Source organism: Mobula birostris, chromosome 8, assembly GCF_030028105.1.
Source record: "Mobula birostris isolate sMobBir1 chromosome 8, sMobBir1.hap1, whole genome shotgun sequence".
Lineage (NCBI taxonomy): Eukaryota > Metazoa > Chordata > Chondrichthyes > Myliobatiformes > Myliobatidae > Mobula > Mobula birostris.
Window position 1 is genome coordinate 7,336,175 of NC_092377.1, and position 19,938 is coordinate 7,356,112.

The window sequence follows — 19,938 nt, forward strand, 5'->3', positions numbered from 1 at the left end:
CTAATGGTGAAGAATGTTATTGTAAATTACAATGGGATCTTGGAAAGTTCGGAAAGTGGGCTGAGAAGCAGCAAATGGGTTTCTGTACAGCTAAGTGTGAGGTGATTCTCTTTGGGAAAATCGGTCAGAAATGGGATTGTCCTGATGAAACATCCAAAACATTGACTGTTTTGACAGACATTGACAGGCATCGATGCTGCCTGACTTGCTGAGTTCCTCCAGCATTTTGTGTATGTTGCTCTGGATTTCCACGTTTAGAATCTCGTGTTTAGAAATGTGAGCTGGCATGGACTCGATGGATCGACTGCCTTCTGCAACGTGGGAAAGTAAAGTATTGGTATATTTTTGGATGTTGAGGGAATTAAGCTGCCCATGGTCACTGCAGAAAAGTGATGCTGTGGGTAACACTTTGGCCACAACCTCACCAAGCACCACCCCAGGCTCAACGGGGGTGGGAGGTGAAGTCATCTGCTTCTTACGTCTTCATCCACCTAGAAATCCAACTGCAGCTCCTGAGATCCTTTGGGTCTCTTTCATGGCTCAGCAGTACAGCAGCCAACGTTCTGCAATTTCTAGAAAAGCTCTTGGTTCTGAGCTAAATTTAAACCTTTAATAACTCCAAACCTACAGAGACTGCAGGAAATGTCTGCAAGTAAAGTCTCCATCCCGAGCCCCTTTACTAAAGGCACCTATAAATTGTGATTCTTCTGCAGCAGCTTCTTTTTATATATCAAATGAAGAACCTACCTTTGTAGATCTTGCTCTTTGTGCGTGTGTGGTACAGTAGCAGTTAGCGTAACGCTTTACAGTGCCAGCAATCTGGGTTCAATACCTGCTGCCTCTGTAAGGAGTTTGCACGTTCCTCCTCCCCCACACGCCCCACCCCTCGTGACCGCTTGGGGTTCTTCTGGGTCCTCCCAAATTCCACAGAGGTACAGTTTAGGGTCAGTGAGCTGTGGGCATGCTATGTTGGTGCTGCAAGTGTGGCAACAGCACATCCTCGGACTCTGTTGGTTGTTTGAATGCTTTCCTAGTGCAGTAAGACCATAAGATACAGGAGCAGACCTCCAAAAGGACCACTAGTTGTAGGGTTTGGAGGCTTGCGTGCCTCAACGACCCATTGATCTATGCTGGCTGGAGTCAGGGCCTTGTGCTTTGACTGTTGGTAGGGTCACCCATGCCAAACAGGTCAAAGGGTAGAGGCCAGGCCAAGAGTGGTCCATTGGTCCTCCAGGTTCGAGGGTTCAGCTAACAACCCTGCCTGGTCAAAGAAAATTGTTACGGAAACAGCACTGCCCTAAGTGCCAGCAGCATAACAGCAGTAACTAACTAAGTATTACAGGAGCACAGTTCGGCCATTTGGCCCAGCATCTGCTCCACCGTTTCATCATGGCTGTTCCATTTCCCTCTCCTGCCTTCTCCCCGTATCCCTTCATAGAGCCTTTCAACCTTTGCCCTAAGCATACCCATTGACTTGACCTGCACAGCCACCAAGGTCCGATAAGATGGACCCTCGACCTCACCATCTCCCTCATTGTGATCTTGCACCTTATTGTCTGCCTGCCATGCACTTTCTAACACTTTATTCTGCACTCTGCTACTGCTTTCCCTTGTACTACCTCAGTGCACTGATGTGGTGAAATGATCTGTATGGACCGTGCGTAAAACAAGGCTTTTCACTGTATCTCAGTATGTGTGACAATGATAAACAAATTCACCAAATCCCATCAGATACTGAATCACAATCATGTTTAATATCATTGGCCTATCTCATGAAAATCTGTTGTTTTCCAGCTAGAAATAAAAATTATTAACAGATACAATAAGAAATATAAAACAGAAATAAACATTGCAAAATGCCAGTCTTTGGTGACAAACCAAATCTCTTCAAACTCATTCTAATGATATACAGCCACTGGTGGGTCTTCGTATTTGCTTTCAATGACGCAGTGGACTCTGCCCAATTCATCACAGACAAATCCCTCCCCATAGTCGGTGGTCTCTACAGGAAGCGCTGCCTCAGGAAGGCAACATCCATCATCAGAGATCCCACCATCTAGTCCACAGCATCTTCTCACTGTTACCATCGAGCAGGGGGTCCGGAAGCCTGAAATCCCACACCACCAGGATCAGGAACAGTGACTTCCCTTCAATCATCAATCACTGCCGGTTAGCTACACTGTGATCATATCCATCCCTTTGCACTGAAGACCAGAGGGCCAGAAGACACAAGAGTAGAATGAGGCCATTTGGCCCACTGAGTCTGCTCTGTCATTCCATCATAGCTGATTTACTATCCCTCTCAAAACTATTCTCCTGCCTTTTCCCCATTACCTTTGATGCTGTTACTAATCAGGAATCTACCAACCTCTTCCAGTCCTGACTCTGGTTCCCACCCCCCGTACAAAAGAATGAGTTACACCTGAACCAGAGGGGATCCAATACGCTTACAGGCAGGTTGGGCAGAACTGTTGGGGAGAGTTTAAACTAATTTGGCAGGGGGATGGAAACTGGAGTGCTAGAGACTGAGGCTCTATCACAGGCACTAACCTCACCATCAACAAAGACAGCTACAAAACGTGATGCCTCAAAAAGGCAGAATCCATCTTTATAGACCCCCATAACCCAGGACTTGCCCTCTTCTCATTGCTACCATCAGGGAGGAGGTTCAGGAGCCCAAAGACACACACTCAATGTTTCAGGAACAGCTTCTTCCCTTACCCCATCAGATTTCTGAACAGATAACCCATAAACATTACTTCACTGTTTTTTTAGCTTTCCTTTTGCACTACTTACGTGATTTAATTTTTATATACATTTCTTATTGTAATTTATAGATTTTTACGTACTGCTGCTGCAAAACAACAGATTTCACAACATATGTCAGTGATTTCAAACCCGAATCTGAATTTTGATAACTGGGACAGGACCTTGTGGAGGTTCACAGCTTGACTCAAAACTGCAGAAGTGATTATACAGATTGCTACAATTTGCAATCCAATTCCGTTGTGAGTCGACGTCAACACTTACTGACTCAATCGGATTGATGATAAGGCAATCAGTGCTTGTTATTTGTGAGTCAGCACCAAATATACACTCAGTGGCCACTTTATTAGGTACACCTGCTCACTGATGTAAGTATCTAATCAGCCAGTCATGTAACAGCAGCAAGTCAATGCATGAAAGCATGCAGACATGCACAAGAGGTTCAGTTGATATTCAGGCGAAACACCAGAATGGGGAAGAAGTGTGATCTAAGTGACTTTGACCATGGTGCCAGATGGGGTAGTTTGAGTATCTCTGAAATTGCTGATCTCCTGGGATTTTCACACACAGCAGTCTCTAGAGTTTACAGAAAACGGTGTGGAAAAACAAAATAAAAATCCAGTGAGCAGCAGTTCTGTGGGTGAAAACACCTTGTTACTGAGAGAGGTCAGAAGAGAAGGGGCAGACTGGTTCAAGCTGACAGGAAGGTGACATTAACTCAAATAACCACATGACCACATGTTACAATAGTGGCGTGGAGAAGAGCATCTCCGAATGCACAACATGTCGAACCTTGAACTGGATGGGCCCCAGCAGCAGAAGACCATGACAGCCCAGAGCAAACCCTGTTCTCATTGCTACCATCAGGGAGGAGGTACAGAAGCCTGAAGGCACACACTCAACGATTCAGGAACAGCTTCTTCCCCTCCACCATCAGATTTCTAAATGGACACTGAAGCCATGAACACCACCTCACTACTTTTTACTTTATTTCTGTTTTTACACTACTGATTTAATGTAACTATTTTATATACGTGCATATAAATATACTGTATTACATATACACACTTACATACTTACTGTAATTCACATGTTTTCATCTCTGTTATTATGTATTGCATTGTATTGCTGCCGCAAAGATAACAAGTTTCACGACGTATTCGTTTTCGGATTCTGATTATCAGGTATGCTCCCGTACCTAGTGAGGTGGCCTCTATCTGTATCTCACTGACGGTCAAAAAGCACCCCAACCTGCTGTTCTTTCACCTTTGGCAACTGCGCTGCAAAGATTGAGAATAAAGGGGGCAAGATGGCACCAGTGAGCAACGCGACCAATGGCAACATCCTGCAGACACTTCATGAAACTACTCCTTTTACTTCTTCTTCTTTCAAATATGATTCTACTACTACGCTGTGAGCAACTGGAACTTGTGATTTACATTTTGATGTGTGTTTTTGGGGCCGAATGGGTGATCTGGCACTTTTACTGTCTCTGAGGGAGTTTGGTGAGGTTTGAAGTGGAGTGTGCAGAAGCCTGGAGATGGGGCACCAGCCCATGATCGACTCCGTTGCTTCTCTCCAATTGAGGTGTCAAGCAAGGCTAAAGTCGACAAGGATGAGCGCAGAGGACGGCCGGCCGGGTGTTCGGCACCGCCTGCCTGCATTTGGCCGGTCTTCCTCTCCCTCTTGCTAGCTGCTGTCGGAGCAAAGTGCAGGAGTCTTGAGATCCACATTGTCAGGTTTGGCCAGTGAGGCTGTGGACTCACTTTGGGAGACTTTGAGGTTCATGTTGCATGTGTTCCTGGAATCTGGTTACTCTATTTTTGCTGTTTTCGAGCGGTTTGATCGATGTGGACTGGGGCGCTTTGGCGAAAAATAGCCCTGCTGCCTGCAGCAGGCCAGTAGACTAGCGGCGCAGCGCTGAACTGAACTAACTGAATACGACTGGATTCCCGGTTCGACATTTAATATTCTATGTGTTGTTTGCTCATTTTTTGCCATTTGCGCAACTTGTTCTTCTTTCGCGCGTTGGGTATTTGATGTTTTTGTGAACGTGTGCAAAGCGTTTCTTTGTTTTGTGGCTGTCTGCAGGAGGACAAATCTCAGAGATGGTTGTATTCTGTATACGTACTTTGAACTTTGCATATGCGAGTGTGAGGCGGTGCTGAGCTGATGCTACCATCTAGTGGTGGGGACTTGACCTGCAGGGACGATTCAAACACCACAGCAATACAGACTTCCCAGTTTTCCACTGCATCAGCTGACAAACGGTTTTCTATGGAGGGACTACACTGTACTTAACCTGTTTTACAGAGAAAGAGCACTACAACACAGAAACAGACCCTTCAGCCTACCTAGTTCTCATTGGACCATTTAGATTGCAAACTCCGATCAATCCACAGCCCTCCATATTCCTCCTACCCGCGTACCTACCCAAACTTCCCCTAAATGTTGCAATCCAGCCCGCATCCACAACTTCTACGAGGAACTCATTCCACAATCGCATCACCCCCGAGTGAAGAAGTTCTCCCTCATGTTCCCCTTAGACATTTCACCTTTCACCCTTAACCCATGACCTCCAGTTCCAGTCTCACCCATTCTCAGTGGGAAAAACCTGCTTGCATTTACCCTATCCATACCCCTCATTATTTTGGATACCTCTATCAAATCTGCCCACATTCTCCTAGACTCCAGGGATTAAAGCCTTAACCTATTCAACCTTTCCGTGTTACACAGGTCCTCATGTCCTGGCAAAATCCTTTAAATTTTCACTGTATTCTTTCAGTATTAACACCTTTCCTGTAGATAGGTGACTGAAACTGCACACAAGGGTTTTTGTTCCTGCTTTATCCCCTGTTTTGTGTCTGTGCATTTCTGTTTTAAATCTACTCCAAGTGAAATATCACTCTTTGACTAGGGCACATTCCAGTCCCTTTATGTTAAATAACAAGTTTATTCCACACTCACAAAATTATATTGTTCTCAGTTCAGTATTTAGCACAGTACAGGCCCTTCGGCCCACAATGTTGCGCCTACCTATTAACCTACTCCAAGATCAGGATCAGAGTCAGGTTTAATATCCTGGCATGTGTTGTGAAGTCTAGTGTTTTATAGCAGCAAATAAATTAGTGCAAAAGGGAAAGAGAAGAAGTGTAGTGTACTTGGTCTTATTGCCCATTCCAAAATCTGATGGCAGAGATCAATCTAACCCTTCCCTCCCACATAGTCCTTCATTTTTCTGTCATCGACGTGCCTATCCAAGAGTCTCTAAAATGCCCCCAATGTATCTGCCTCTACCACCACTCCTGGCAGCACGTACCACGCACCCACCACTCTCTGTAAAAAAAAAACAACCTTTGACATCCACCACCACCACCACCACCACCCACCCCATTCAGTCCTCCAATCACCTTAAAACTATAACCTCTCGTGTTAGCTACTTCTGCCCTGGGGAAAAGTCTCTGGCTGTCCACTTGATCTACGCCTCCTTCTTTCTGTACACCCCTATCAAGTCACCTCTCATCCTCCTTCACTCCAAAGATAAAAGCCTTAGTTTGCTCAACCTATCCCCATAGGACGTGCTCTCTAAGCCAAGCAGCATCCAGTAAATCTCCTTGGCACCTTCTCTAAAGCTTCCACATCCTTCCTATTATGAGGTGACCAGAACTGAACACAATACTCCAAGTGTGGTCCAACCAGGGTTTTATAGAGCTGGAACACTACCTTGTGGCTCTTGAGCTCAATCCACTGACTAATGAAGGCCAGCACACCATCAGCCTTCTTAAAAACCCGATCAACTTGTATTGCAACTTCGAGGGAACTATGGACGTTGACCACAAGATCACTCTGTTCCTCCACACTGTTATGAATCCCGCCAGTAAACCTGTATTCTGCCTTCAAATTCGATCTTCCAAGGTGAATCACTTCACACTCTTCCAGATTGAACTCCATCTGCAACTTCTCAGCCCATCTCTGCATCCGTCAATATCCTGGACCCACTGCAATTTGCCTATCACCACAACAAGTCAATGGCAGACGCAACCTCAATGACTCTTGACATGGCTTTAAACCACCTGGACAACACAAACACCTACATCAGGATGCTGTTCATTGACTATCGCTCAGCATTTAATATCATCATTCCCACAATCCTGATTGAGAAGTTGCAGAACCTGGGCCTCTGTATCTCCCTCTGCAATTGGATCCTCAGCTTCCAAACCAGAAGACCGCAGTCTGTGCGGATTGGTGATAACATATCTCCTCACTGACGATCAACACTGGCGCACCTCAGGAGTGTGTGCTACTCTCTACTCTCAGCATACACATGACTGTGTGGCTAGGCATAACTCAAATACCATCTGTGAATTTGCTGACAATACAACAATTGTTGGTAGAATCTCAGGTGGTGACGAGAGGGCGTACAGGAGTGAGATATGCCAACTAGTGGAATGGTGCCGCAGCAACAACCTGGCACTCAACGTTAGTAAGACGAAAGAGCTGATTGTGGACTTCAGGAAGGGTAAGATGATGGAACACATACCAATCATCATAAAGCGATCAGAAGTAGAGAAAGTGAGCAGTTTCAAATTCCTGGGTGTCAAGATGTCTGAGGATCTAACCTGGTCCCAACATATCGATGTAGTTATAAAGAAGGCAAGACAGTGTCTATACTTCATTAGGAGTTTGAAGAGATTTGGCATGTCAACAAATACACTCAAAAACTTCTAAGTGGAGAGCATTCTGACAGGCTGCATCACAGTCTGATATGGAGGGGCTACTGCGCAGGACTGAAAGAAGCTGCAGAGGGTTGTAAATCTAGTCAACTCCATCTTGGGTACTAGCCTACAAAGTACCCAGGACATCTTCAAGGAGCGGTGTCTCAGAAAGGGAAGTCCCATTATTAAGGACCCCCAGCACTCAGGACATGTCCTTTTCTCACTGTTACCATCAGGTAGGAGGTGCAGAAGCCTGAAGGCACATACTCAGCGATTCAGGAACAGCTTCTTCCCCTCTGCCATCCGATTCCTGAATGGACATTGAAGATTTGGACACTGGCTCACTTTTTTAAAAAAATACAGTATTTCTGTTTTCGCACTTTTTTAAAATTTGCTCAATATACGTAGACTGTAATTTATTATTATGTTTTAATAAAACTTATTTAAAGTAAAGGGGCTGAAGTATTCCTAATAAAGGCTGCCCCAACTTTCTTAAAAGCCATTGCACTGGGGCAGTTCCACTCTGGCAACCTCAGAAGTCTAGGTCCAGGGGTACGAGAAGTCGTCACAACTGGCGTCTCCTGTGATTGCAGTGGATGGGCATGGCCTCTGTGCCTCATCAACCCCTTCACTCCCCATGCAGCGTTGTTGAACCATTTTCCTGGTCGTCAGATCTCAATGTTGACCTCATATACCCAGTCAGCCAGAGCTGTCTTCACATGTGAGGACAGGCTTGCCCCTATCTCACCGGGTTATGAGCCCACCAGCTACCCCCACCTGCTCAGAAATCTGATGGCGAAGAGGAAGAAGCGGTTTCTAAAACATTGAGTGTGTGGGTGCCTTCAGGCTCCTGTACTCCTCCCTGATAGTAGCAATGAGAAGAGTGCATGTCCTGGGTGATGGGGTCCTTCATGATGGGCATCGCTCCTTGAAGATGTTCTGGGTGCTGGGGAGGCCAGTGCCCACACTTCCTGCAGCTTGTTTCGATCCGGTGCAGCGGCCCCTCCATTCCAGACGATGGTGACAGAATGCCCTCCATGGTACATCTGTAGGGATTTGTTAAGTCTTTGGTGACATACCAAGTCTCCTCAAACTCCTAATGAAATATAGCCGCTATCATGCCTTCTTCGTAAACGCATCAATATGTTGGGCCCAGGATAGACGTTGATACCCAGGAACTCAGAACTGCCAACCCTGAGCGCGGCCAGATAGAATTAGCTTAGATGGATTCCCGATCAGGGCAGAACTTCTGTGCCTCTGCAACTCGATGCCTGGGTGGCCACTCGGCCATCGCTCTCCTGCTCCCACCGTGTCAGGACTGCTGGAGCCTCCGGTGACTGACGCCCCTGACGTCCGGCCCAGGTCAGCGCGAAGTCGTGCGGATCCGGGAGGACCACAGCGGTGCGGTCGGCCACCCCATCAGGGTTCAGGGTTCAGGGACCAAACCCACCGCCCGAATAAGCGCGGAGAATGTAATCGGTCCCTCCGTGGATTGGGCAGCATCTGTGGAGAGAAACGCTCGGACAACACCCGCCACCAGCGCGAAACCCACCTGCCCGCCCGCCAGGGCTCCGATCCGACAGTCACTCAGCTCGGGAGGTCCAATCTTCAAACAGCCACGATCCCAGAGAGCTTCGCACCAGCAGCGGTCTGGAGGTCCGAGCTTGTGACAGCCAGTATCCCAGAGCTCTTTGTACCGTTAGCCAATCAGAATTCAGTGTGGTGCTCCTCGCCTTCAGCGTGCGGGGCCGGGGCTGGTCGGTGTTGTCCTTCGCCGCGGAGTGGTCGGAGCGCGCTGGTCAGGCCTCGGAGCGGCGGCAAGGATGGTGAGTGAGTGAGTGAGGAAACGGCGGTGAGACAAGCGCCGGGATGGGTGGAACTGGACTGACATGCCCCACGTTGCTGCCGCTCGGAGCGTGGCAGCGTGCACAGCAAGATCCCAGGGGTAGAGGTTAGGGCCCCGGTCTAGAGTAATAATCACACCCTGTTCAGGGACAGTTACTAGCCTTCAACCAGCGTGGATAACTTCACTCACCTCAACTCTGAACTGATTGTACAACCTAAGGACTCTACAACTCCTGTTTCTTTTTGTATTTCACAGTCTTTGTCGGTAGTTTTCATTGTTTTTTTTGTATTTCCTCTTGAACCAGAGGGGATAACTTTACTCAACTTCACCGAACCGTTCCCACAACCACTCACTTTCATGCACTCCTCATCTCATGTTCTTGATATTTGTTGCTTCTCCTCTTCTCTTTTTTGTATTTGCACAGTTTTTGGTTTTGCTGTTGGGAGTAGGCTTTATGTTTCTTGTATTTACTGTGGTTGCCTGCAAAGAAATGAACCTCAGAGCTGTATGTGGTGACATCTGCGTGCGTTGATAATAAATTTGCTTTGAGCTTTTTTTTGTTCTACTGTGACTGCCCGCAAGAAAATGAATGTTAAGTTATTATTCGGTGACATATACGTACTTTGAGGCCAGGTGGTATTTATGGTTTTGGCTGGGACCCTTCATGCTGCCTGACCTGAGTTCCTCCAGCACTTTCTGTGTGTGGTACTCTGGATTTCCAGCATCTGCTCATGATCTCCTTTAGCCTGTTATACAACAAGATGGACCAAGAAGGTGTGGGTGAGGGGCAGAGTAATCCTGTTCCTTTCAGCAGTAATTTTGGAGGATATAACCTAGTTTGCCAGACCCCATCCGGTAAAATCCCAGAGCGACAGAAATGCCAACAGAATCTCCAAAGACCTCATCCCTGGGAGAGAAAGTATCAAGAAGGTGGGCTACATCTGAAAGACTGGCCCAGGACAGACGACTCTGGCGAGCTGCTTTCAGTAGCCCTATGCCCCAGTGGGGGGGGGGGGGGGGGGGAATGGTCTTGAGAAGAAGATGTGAAGCTATGAGCTGGCTGGGTGTGGTAGAATATTGATCAGTGATCCCTCTCTCCCAACCAACAATCTCTTCGACCCCCCTAGCATCAGGCAGGAGGTACCATAGCATTAGGACAAGGACTGTTAGGGTGGAAAACAGCTTCTTCTCCCAGGCCATGAGGCTACTGAACTCCCTGCCACCACCCAGGTCTCATCACTGATAGCATTGTACTGTTTACTTTTTAACTTGTGTCATAAATGCACCTTATTATTTGTTAATTTACTGGTGGTAATATTACTTTGGTTAATACTACTCGTGGTTTTGTATGTGTTGGGCACGTGGCCAAATAGTTAAGGCGTTTGTCTAGTTACCTCAAGGTCGCTAGTTCGAGCCTCAGCTGTCGCAGCGTGTTTGTGCCCTTGAGCAAGGCACTTAACCACACATTGCTCTAGTGTCTGTGCGAGGAGTGGCACCCAACATAGACTTCCAATCTGCGCCTTGTAAGGCATGAAAATGCCCGATGCAGGCCTCTCATGGTCGGAATCAACGTTCCCCTCCCCTCCCCTCCCCTCCCCTCCCCTTTGTATGTGAGGTATATGTACTGTGATGCATCTTGGTCCAGAGGATCATTATTTTTGGTGGTGCACATGTGTACGAGTGAATAGCAAGAAAGTGAAATTGAACTTGACGGACAGTGGTTGGTGCACTGAATTCCGTCACTGCTGCAGCTGCTGCTGGGAATGATATTTCCACTGTCTGGAGTCCAGAGCAAAAGGTCCTGTTTAGTTTATTGCCGAAGAAATTATAAATTCCGCGAGTTGTCGCTGTGCCTCGGCAAGGTAGAGGTCAGTACGTCAGACCAGGCCATTGTCTCCCACACCATCACCCCACTAAGGAGCACCAGGCCATTGTCTCCCACACCATCACCCCACTAAGGAGCACCAGGCCATTGTCTCCCACACCATCACCCCACTAAGGAGCACCAGGCCATTGTCTCCCACACCATCACCGACTTTATCCGCTCAGGGGATCTCCCATCCACTGCTACCAACCTTATAGTTCCCACACCTCGCACTTCCCGTTTCTACCTCCTACCCAAGATCCACAAACCTGCCTGTCCTGGCCGACCTATTGTCTCAGCTTGCTCCTGCCCCACCGAACTCGTTTCTGCATACCTCGACACGGTTTTATCCCCCCTTGTTCAATCCCTTCCTTCCTACGTTCGTGACACTTCTCACGCTCTTAAACTTTTCGATGATTTTAAGTTCCCTGGCCCCCACCGCTTTATTTTCACCATGGATGTCCACTCCCTATATACTTCCATCCCCCATCAGGAAGGTCTCAAAGCTCTACACTTCTTTTTGGATTCCAGACCTAATCAGTTCCCCTCTACCACCACTCTGCTCCGTCTAGCGGAATTAGTCCTTACTCTTAATAATTTCTCCTTTGGCTCCTCCCACTTCCTCCAAACTAAAGGTGTAGCTATGGGCACCCGCATGGGTCCTAGCTATGCCTGCCTTTTTGTTGGGTTTGTGGAACAATCTATGTTCCGTGCCTATTCTGGTATCTGTCCCCCACTTTCCCTTCGCTACATCAACGACTGCATTGGCGCTGCTTCCTGCACGCATGCAGAGCTCATTGACTTTATTAACTTTGCCTCCAACTTTCACCCTGCCCTCAAGTTTACCTGGTCCATCTCTGACACCTCCCTCCCCTTTCTAGATCTTTCTGTCTCTGTCTCTGGAGACAGCTTATCCACTGATGTCTACTATAAGCCTACTGACTCTCACAGCTATCTGGACTATTCCTCTTCTCACCCTGTCTCTTGCAAAAATGCCATCCCCTTCTCGCAATTCCTCCGTCTCCGCCGCATCTGCTCTCAGGATGAGGCTTTTCATTCTAGGACGAGGGAGATGTCTTCTTTTTTTAAAGAAAGGGGCTTCCCTTCCTCCACTATCAACTCTGTTCTTAAACGCATCTCCCCCATTTCACGTACATCTGCTCTCACTCCATCCTCCCGCCACCCCACTAGGAATAGGGTTCCCCTGGTCCTCACCTACCACCCCACTAGCCTCCGGGTCCAACATATTATTCTCCGTAACTTCCGCCACCTCCAACGGGATCCCACCACTAAGCACATCTTTCCTTCCCCCCCTCTCTCTGCATTCCACAGGGATCACTCCCTACGTGACTCCTTTGTCCATTCGTCCCCCCCATCCCTCCCCACTGATCTCCCTCCTGGCACTTATCCGTGTAAGCAGAACAAGTGCTACACATGCCCTTACACTTCCTCCCTTACCACCATTCAGGGCCCCAAACAGTCCTTCCAGGTGAGGCAACACTTCACCTGTGAGTCGGCTGGGGTGATATACTGCGTCCGGTGCTCCCGATGTGGCCTTTTATATATTGGCGAGACCCGACGCAGACTGGGAGACCGCTTTGCTGAACACCTACGCTCTGTCCGCCAGAGAAAGCAGGATCTCCCAGTGGCCACACATTTTAATTCCACATCCCATTCCCACTCTGACATGTCTATCCACGGCCTCCTCTACTGTAAAGATGAAGCCACACTCAGGTTGGAGGAACAACACCTTATATTCCGTCTGGGTAGCCTCCAACCTGATGGCATGAACATCAACTTCTCTAACTTCCGCTAATGCCCCACCTCCCCCTCGTACCCCATCTGTTACTTATTTTTATACACACATTCTTTCTCTCACTCTCCTTTTTCCCGGACCTCCTGTCCCATGATCCTCTCGTATCCCTTTTGCCTATCACCTGTCCAGCTCTTGGCTCCATCCCTCCCCCTCCTGTCTTCTCCTATCATTTTGGATCTCTCCCTCCCCCTCCAACTTTCAAATCCCTTACTCACTCTTCCTTCAGTTAGTCCTGACGAAGGGTCTCGGCCTGAAACGTCGACTGCACCTCTTCCTACAGATGCTGCCTGGCTTGCTGCGTTCACCAGCAACTTTTATGTGTGTTGCCGTTTAGTTTATTGTCTAGTACACTGGTGTGGATTGAAATTCCTTGCTCGTGTGTGGCTCAGAGTAAATTGTGTCTGAGATAAATATGGGTAAATTCTAAATGCAACAGTTTCTGCAGATGCTGGAAATCCAGAGCAACACACACAAAATGCTGGAGGAACTCAGCAGGCCAGACAGCATCCATGAAAATGAATAAACAGTTGATGTTTTGGTCCGAGACCCTTCAGCACTAGAGAGAAAGGATGAAAGTTACCTGAATAGAAAGGTGGGGAGAAGGAAAGGAAGACAAGCTAGATTTTCTATTCCGTGGACCCCAGGTTCAGAACCCCTGAACTAGAAGGTGGTTGGTGAAGCCAGGTGGGTGGGAAAGGTCAAGGGGTAGAGAGAAAGGAATTTGATAGGAGAGGAGAGTGGGCCACAGTTGAAGGTGCTGAAGGAGAGACACCTGTTTGGAGGTGATGGGCCAGTGTGGAGAAGAGGTAAGAGGTCATTGCAGGGAATAGAAGAGGGAAGCGGGAGGGGAAGATTACTGGAAGGAGAAATTGAAGTTCATGCGGTCAGGTTGGAGGCTACCTAGAAGGTATATGAGATTTTAAACGCAAACAACAGGAATTCTGCAGATGCTGGAAATTCAAGCAACACACATCAAAGTTGCTGGTGAACGCAGCAGGCCAAGCAGCAAGTGTAGGAAGAGGTGCAGTCAACGTTTCAGGCAGAGACCCTTCGTCAGGACTAACTGAAGGAAGAGTGAGTAAGGGATTTGAAAGTTGGAGGGGGAGGGGGAGATCCAAAATGATAGGAGAAGACAGGAGGGGGAGGGATAGAGCCAAGAGCTGGACAGGTGATAGGCAAAAGGGGATACGAGAAGATCATGGGACAGGAGGTCTGGGAAGAAAGACAGGGGGGGGACCCAGAGGATGGGCAAGAGGTATATTCAGAGGGACAGAGGGAGAAAAAGGAGAGTGAGAGAAAGAATGTGTGCATAAAAATGAGTAACAGATGGGGTACGAGGGGGAGGTGCGGCCTTAGCGGAAGTTAGAGAAGTCGATGTTCAGGCCATCAGGTTGGAGGCTACCCAGACGGAATATAAGGTGTTGTTCCTCCAACCTGAGTGTGGCTTCATCTTTACAGTAGAGGAGGCCGTGGATAGACATGTCAGAATGGGAATGGGATGTGGAATTAAAATGTGTGGCCACTGGGAGATCCTGCTTTCTCTGGCGGACAGAGCGTAGATGTTCAGCAAAGCGGTCTCCCAGTCTGCGTCGGGTCTCGCCAATATATAAAAGGCCACATCGGGAGCACCGGACGCAGTGACTGGGGTGATATACTGCGTCCGGTGCTCCCGATGTGGCCTTTTATATATTGGCGAGACCCGTCGCAGACTGGGAGACCGCTTTGCTGAACATCTACGCTCTGTCCGCCAGAGAAAGCAGGATCTCCCAGTGGCCACACATTTTAATTCCACATCCCATTCCCATTCTGACATGTCTATCCACGGCCTCCTCTACTGTAAAGATGAAGCCACACTCAGGTTGGAGGAACAACACCTTATATTCCGTCTGGGTAGCCTCCAACATGATGGCATGAACATCGACTTCTCTAACTTCCGCTAAGGCCCCACCTCCCCCTCGTACCCCATCTGTTACTCATTTTTATGCACACATTCTTTCTCTCACTCTCCTTTTTCTCCCTCTGTCCCTCTGAATATACCTCTTGCCCATCCTCTGGGTCCCCGCCCCCCCCGTCTTTCTTCCCGGACCTCCTGTTCCATGATCCTCTCGTATCCCCTTTTGCCTATCACCTGTCCAGCTCTTTGCTCTATCCCTCCCCCTCCTGTCTTCTCCTATCATTTTGGATCTCCTCCTCCCCCTCCAACTTTCAAATCCCTTACTCACTCTTCCTTCAGTTAGTCCTGATGAAGGGTCTTGGCCTGAAACGTCGACTGCACCTCTTCCTACAGATGCTGCTTGGCCTGCTGCGTTCACCAGCAACTTTGATATGTGTTGCAGGTATATGAGATGCTGCTTCTCCACGCTGAGAGAAGCCCCATCATGGCAAAAGAGAGGGCCTGGCCCAACCTGTTGGAACAGGTGTGAGGGTAGGAATTTAACTGGTTGGCCACTGGGACATTCCGCTTTAGATGGATGGAACGGAGGTATTCGACAAAGTGGTCCCCCAATTTACCAATGTAGAGGAGGCTGCATTGGAAGCACCGGCTATAATAGACCCCCAAAAGATTTGCAGGTGAAGTTTTGCCTCACCTGGAAGGGCTGTTTGGGCCCTGAATGGAGGTGAACGATGAGATGGTTGGGCAGGTGTAGCATTTCTATCACTTTGCAGGGGTAAGTGCCAGGAGGGAGATTAGTGGGGAGGGATGAATGGACAAGGGAATCATGGAAGGACTGATCCCTGTGTCACTAAATCATAGCTGGGAGCTTAATGTCCAAAGACGTACATTGGATGGAAAGGACAGGCAAGAAGGCAGAGGGCTAGCATTGCACTGTTGGTAAAAATGAAATTCAGACAGATAAAATGTAAATGAGAGGTGAGAGTGGATATCAGACTACTGGAACACGATGCTGGAGAGATAGTAATGGGGGACAAGGAAATGGCAGATGAACTGAATGAGTATATTGCATCAGTCTTCACTGTGGAAGACAGTAGCAGTAGGGTGGAAGTTCCAGGTGTCAGGGGCATGAAGTGTGTGAAGTTGCCATTGCTAGGGAGAAGGTTCTTGGGGAAACTGAAAGGTCTGAAGGTAGACCTGGACCAGCTGGAGTACACCCCAGGGTTCTGAAAGAAATGGCTGAAGAGATTGTGGATGCATTAGTAATGATCTTCCAAGAAGATTCTGGAATGGTTCCAAAAGATTGGAAAATTGCAAGTGTCACTCCACTCTTCAAGAAGGGAGAGAGGCAGAAAAAAAGAAATTATAGGCTAGTTAGTAGCTGGGAAGATGTTGGAGTCAATTGTAAGGATGGAGTTTGGGGGTACCTGGAGGCACCAGATAAAATAGGTCGTAGTCAGCATGCTTTCCTCAAGGGAAAATCTTACCTGACAAATCCATTAGAATTCTTTGAAGAAATAACAAGCAGGATCGACAAAGGAGAATCGTTGAAGTTGTGGACTTGGATTTTTAGAAGGCCTGTGATAAGGTGCCACACATGAGTCTGCTTAACAAGCTGTGACCCCATGGTATTACAGGAAAGATTCTGCATGGAGAAAGCAGTGGCTGACTGGCAGGAGGCAAGGAGTGTGGATAAAGGGAGCCTTTTCTGGCTGGCTACCAGTGACTAGTGCTGTTCTATCGGGGTCTGTGTTGACATTGATTCTTTTTACGTTTCATGTCAATGATTTGGATGTTGGAATTGATGGCCTTGCTGCAAAGTTTGCAGATGATCCAAAGATTGAGGAAACAGAGAAGCTACAGAAAGATATAGAAACATAGAAAACCTACAGCAGAATACAAGCCCTTTGGCCCACAAAGCTGTGCTGAACATGTCCTTACCTTCGAACTACCTAGGCTTTACCCATAGCCCTCTGTTTTTCTAAGCTCCACGTAACCATCCAGGAGTCTCTTAAAAGACCCGATCATTTCCACCTCCACCACCACCAACAGCCCATTCCATGCACTCACCACTCTCTGTGTAAAAAAAAACTTAGCCTTGACATCTGCTCTGTACCTACTTCCAAGCACCTTAAAACTATGCCCTCTCATGCTAGCCATTTCAGCCCTGGGAAAAGCCTCTGACTATCCAGACAATAAATGCCTCTCATTATCTTGTACACCTCTATCAAGTCACCTCTCATCCTCCGTTGCTCCAAGGAGAAAAGGCCGAGTTCACTCAACCTATTCCCGTAAGGCACTCTGTACAATCCAGGCAACATCCTTGTAAATCTCCTCTGCACCCTTTCCATGGTTTCCATGTCCTTCCTGTAGTGAGGTGACCAGAATTGAGCAGAGTACTCCAAGTGGGGTCTGACCAGGGTCCTGTATAGCTGCAACATTACCTCTCGGCTCTTAAACTCAATCCCACGATTGATGAAGGCCAGTGCGCCGTATGCCTTCTTAACCACAGAGTCAAAATAAATGCTTTGCCTTGCAGCCATACATTCACAAGTTCAAGTGCACTCAGGGGGCCACTTTATTAGACACACTTGCTCATTAATGCCAATATCTCATCAGCCAATCATGTGGCAGCAACTCAGTGCATAAAAGCATACAGCCATGGTTCAGTTCAGTTGCTGCTCAGACCAAACATCAGCCTGGGGTACATCCCATCTGGTCCCGGAGATTTATCCAACTTAATGCTTTCCAAAAGCTCCAGCACATCCCCTTCCTTAATATCTACATGCTCAAGCTTTCCAGTCCACTGTAAGTCATCCCTACAATTGCCAAGATCCTTTTCCGTAGTGAACACTGAAGCAAAGTATTCATTAAGTACCTCTGCTGTCTCCTCCGGTTCCATACACACTTTTCCACTGTCACACCTGATTGATCCTATGGTGTGTGGAATGGACTTAGACAGATTAAGAGCATGGGCAAAGTGGCAAATGGAATACAAGGTCGAAGTACCGAAGTGGTCATGCACTTTGGTAGAAGAAATAAAAGGGTTGACTGTTCTCTGAATGAAGAGAAAATACAAAAAACTAAGCTGCAAAGGGATTTGCAAGGATTCCCTGAAGGTCAATTTGCAGGTTGAGTCTGTGGTGAGGAAGGCCAATGAGACGTTAGTATTCATTTCAAGAGGGCTAAAATATAAAAGCAAGGATGTAAGGTGGAGAGTTTATAAAGCACTGGTGAAGCCTCACTTGGAGTATTGTGAGCAGGTTTGGGCCCCTTGTCTTAGAAAAGATGTGTTGAAACTGAAGAGTGTTCAAAGGAGGTTCGCAAAAATGATTCCAGGATTGAATGGCTTGACATTTATAAATCTTTTTTTAAATGACTCTGGGCCTGTATTCACTGGAATTCAGAAAAATGAGGAGTGAAATCTATCAGTGAAATCTATCGAATGATGAAAGGCCTTGATAGAGTGGATGTGGAAAGGATATTTCCTATGGTGGTAGAGTCTCAGACCAGAGGACACAGCCTCAGAATAAAACGGAGATGAGAAGGAATTTCTTTAGCTAGAGAGTGGTGAATCTCTGGAATTCTTTGCCACAGGCAGCTGTGGAGACCAATTCTTGATGTATATTTAAGACAAAGGTTTGTAGACTCTTGAACACAAAATACTCTGCAGATGCTGGGGTCAAAGCAACACTCACAACACGCTGGACGAACTCAGCGGGTCGGGCATGCCGGGCATGGCTCAGCGGGTGGGAATGATCAGTCAACGTTTCCACGGATGCTGCCCGACCTGCTGAGTTCATCCAGCATGTTGTGAGTGTTGCTTTGTAGATTTTTGATTGGTCAGGGCATGGAGGGATACGGGGAGAAGGCAGGAGATCGGAACTGAAAGGCAGAATGGATCAGCCAAGATGAAATGGCAGAGCAGACTCGATGGGCCAAATGGTCTAATTCTGCTCCTATGTCTTATGGTCTTGTGTGGGTAAAAATTTACTTGCTTATGTAGTGTTTGGGACCACATGCTTTATATTGGAAGGTAGATAAGCATAAAGGCTCCTTAAGATTGTTATAGCTGGGGGTTGAGCTCCCACTATCTCCCAATGACCTAGCCTCTGACAACAACTGGCCTTCATGTGTGGCTTAGCTACTAAGCCCGGCAGAACTGTATCTACTGACAGGAGAAGGGGCAAAGGCAGGTTACTGGTGCCTTAAGACCAGTCACTTTGGGGTCACCAGCCGTGGTTAGCAGCTCATTTAGGAGAAGGAATGCAACCTGTGCTGTCTTGCGCTGTACCCACTCATGGGGGTGTCTGGAGCTGGAGTACCTAAGGCGTTAGAATCGACACTGACTGGCAACTCCTACAATGCCGCTTCTGCTGCTTCTTTGGATTGATCAGTTACGTGGAGAGGGGGAGCCTGCTGCACGGGCAACAGCTTGCTGTCCATATTGTACGGTCCCTAGCTTGCATACTGGCTTGCGTATCGACTTCAACAACTAGAATGCAACATCCATAGTCAACCTCGACCAATGGAGGGCCATAGGTAAACATAGAGGTTGTAGAACTGAATAATGAAGGGAATGGAGGGAATCTTCTCTGGAGTTAATGTACTGGCACATTGCAGATGGGTCAAATGGCCTGTTGCTAAAAATCTGATGTTTTGCTTTCAAATCTTTGCTGTTACTACTCACCTTTGTCGAGTGACATGGCGCCCGAATGCGAGCAGGCTGTCGCGTCAGGTTTGTCAGTTGGGAAATGTTAGGAAGCCAAGGCAGATAGCCTGGCCGGTGTCAGAGGCTGTGGTTCCCACATCCGGTACTTAACCCATTTCCTTTTCCTTTCCCCAGCCACATCGCAAGAAGAAATCGTTTATCCAGAAGAAGTCAGCAGTGACATTTCACCTGGTGCACAGGAGCCAAAAGGACCCTTTGGTTGCAGACGAGAAAGCCCCCCAGCGCGTTCTGCTGCCAGCTGAGGTGCTACATGTGGACAGGGGACATGGAACTGTACTGGCCCTTTGGCTCACAATGTTCTGCCG

General features: G+C 47.7%; 1 protein-coding gene across 1 annotated transcript in view; it reads left to right on the forward strand.

The window, feature by feature from the left end:
* Positions 1-9,188: 9,188 nt before the first annotated feature.
* ltv1 (LTV1 ribosome biogenesis factor) overlaps positions 9,189-19,938 on the forward strand; it is a 34,220-nt gene continuing 23,470 nt past the window's right edge. The window contains exons 1-2 of the mRNA XM_072264767.1: positions 9,189-9,307; positions 19,748-19,876. Coding sequence (XP_072120868.1) covers positions 9,305-9,307; positions 19,748-19,876 — 132 coding nt within the window. The 5' untranslated portion in view covers positions 9,189-9,304. The remainder of the gene's footprint in view (positions 9,308-19,747; positions 19,877-19,938) is intronic.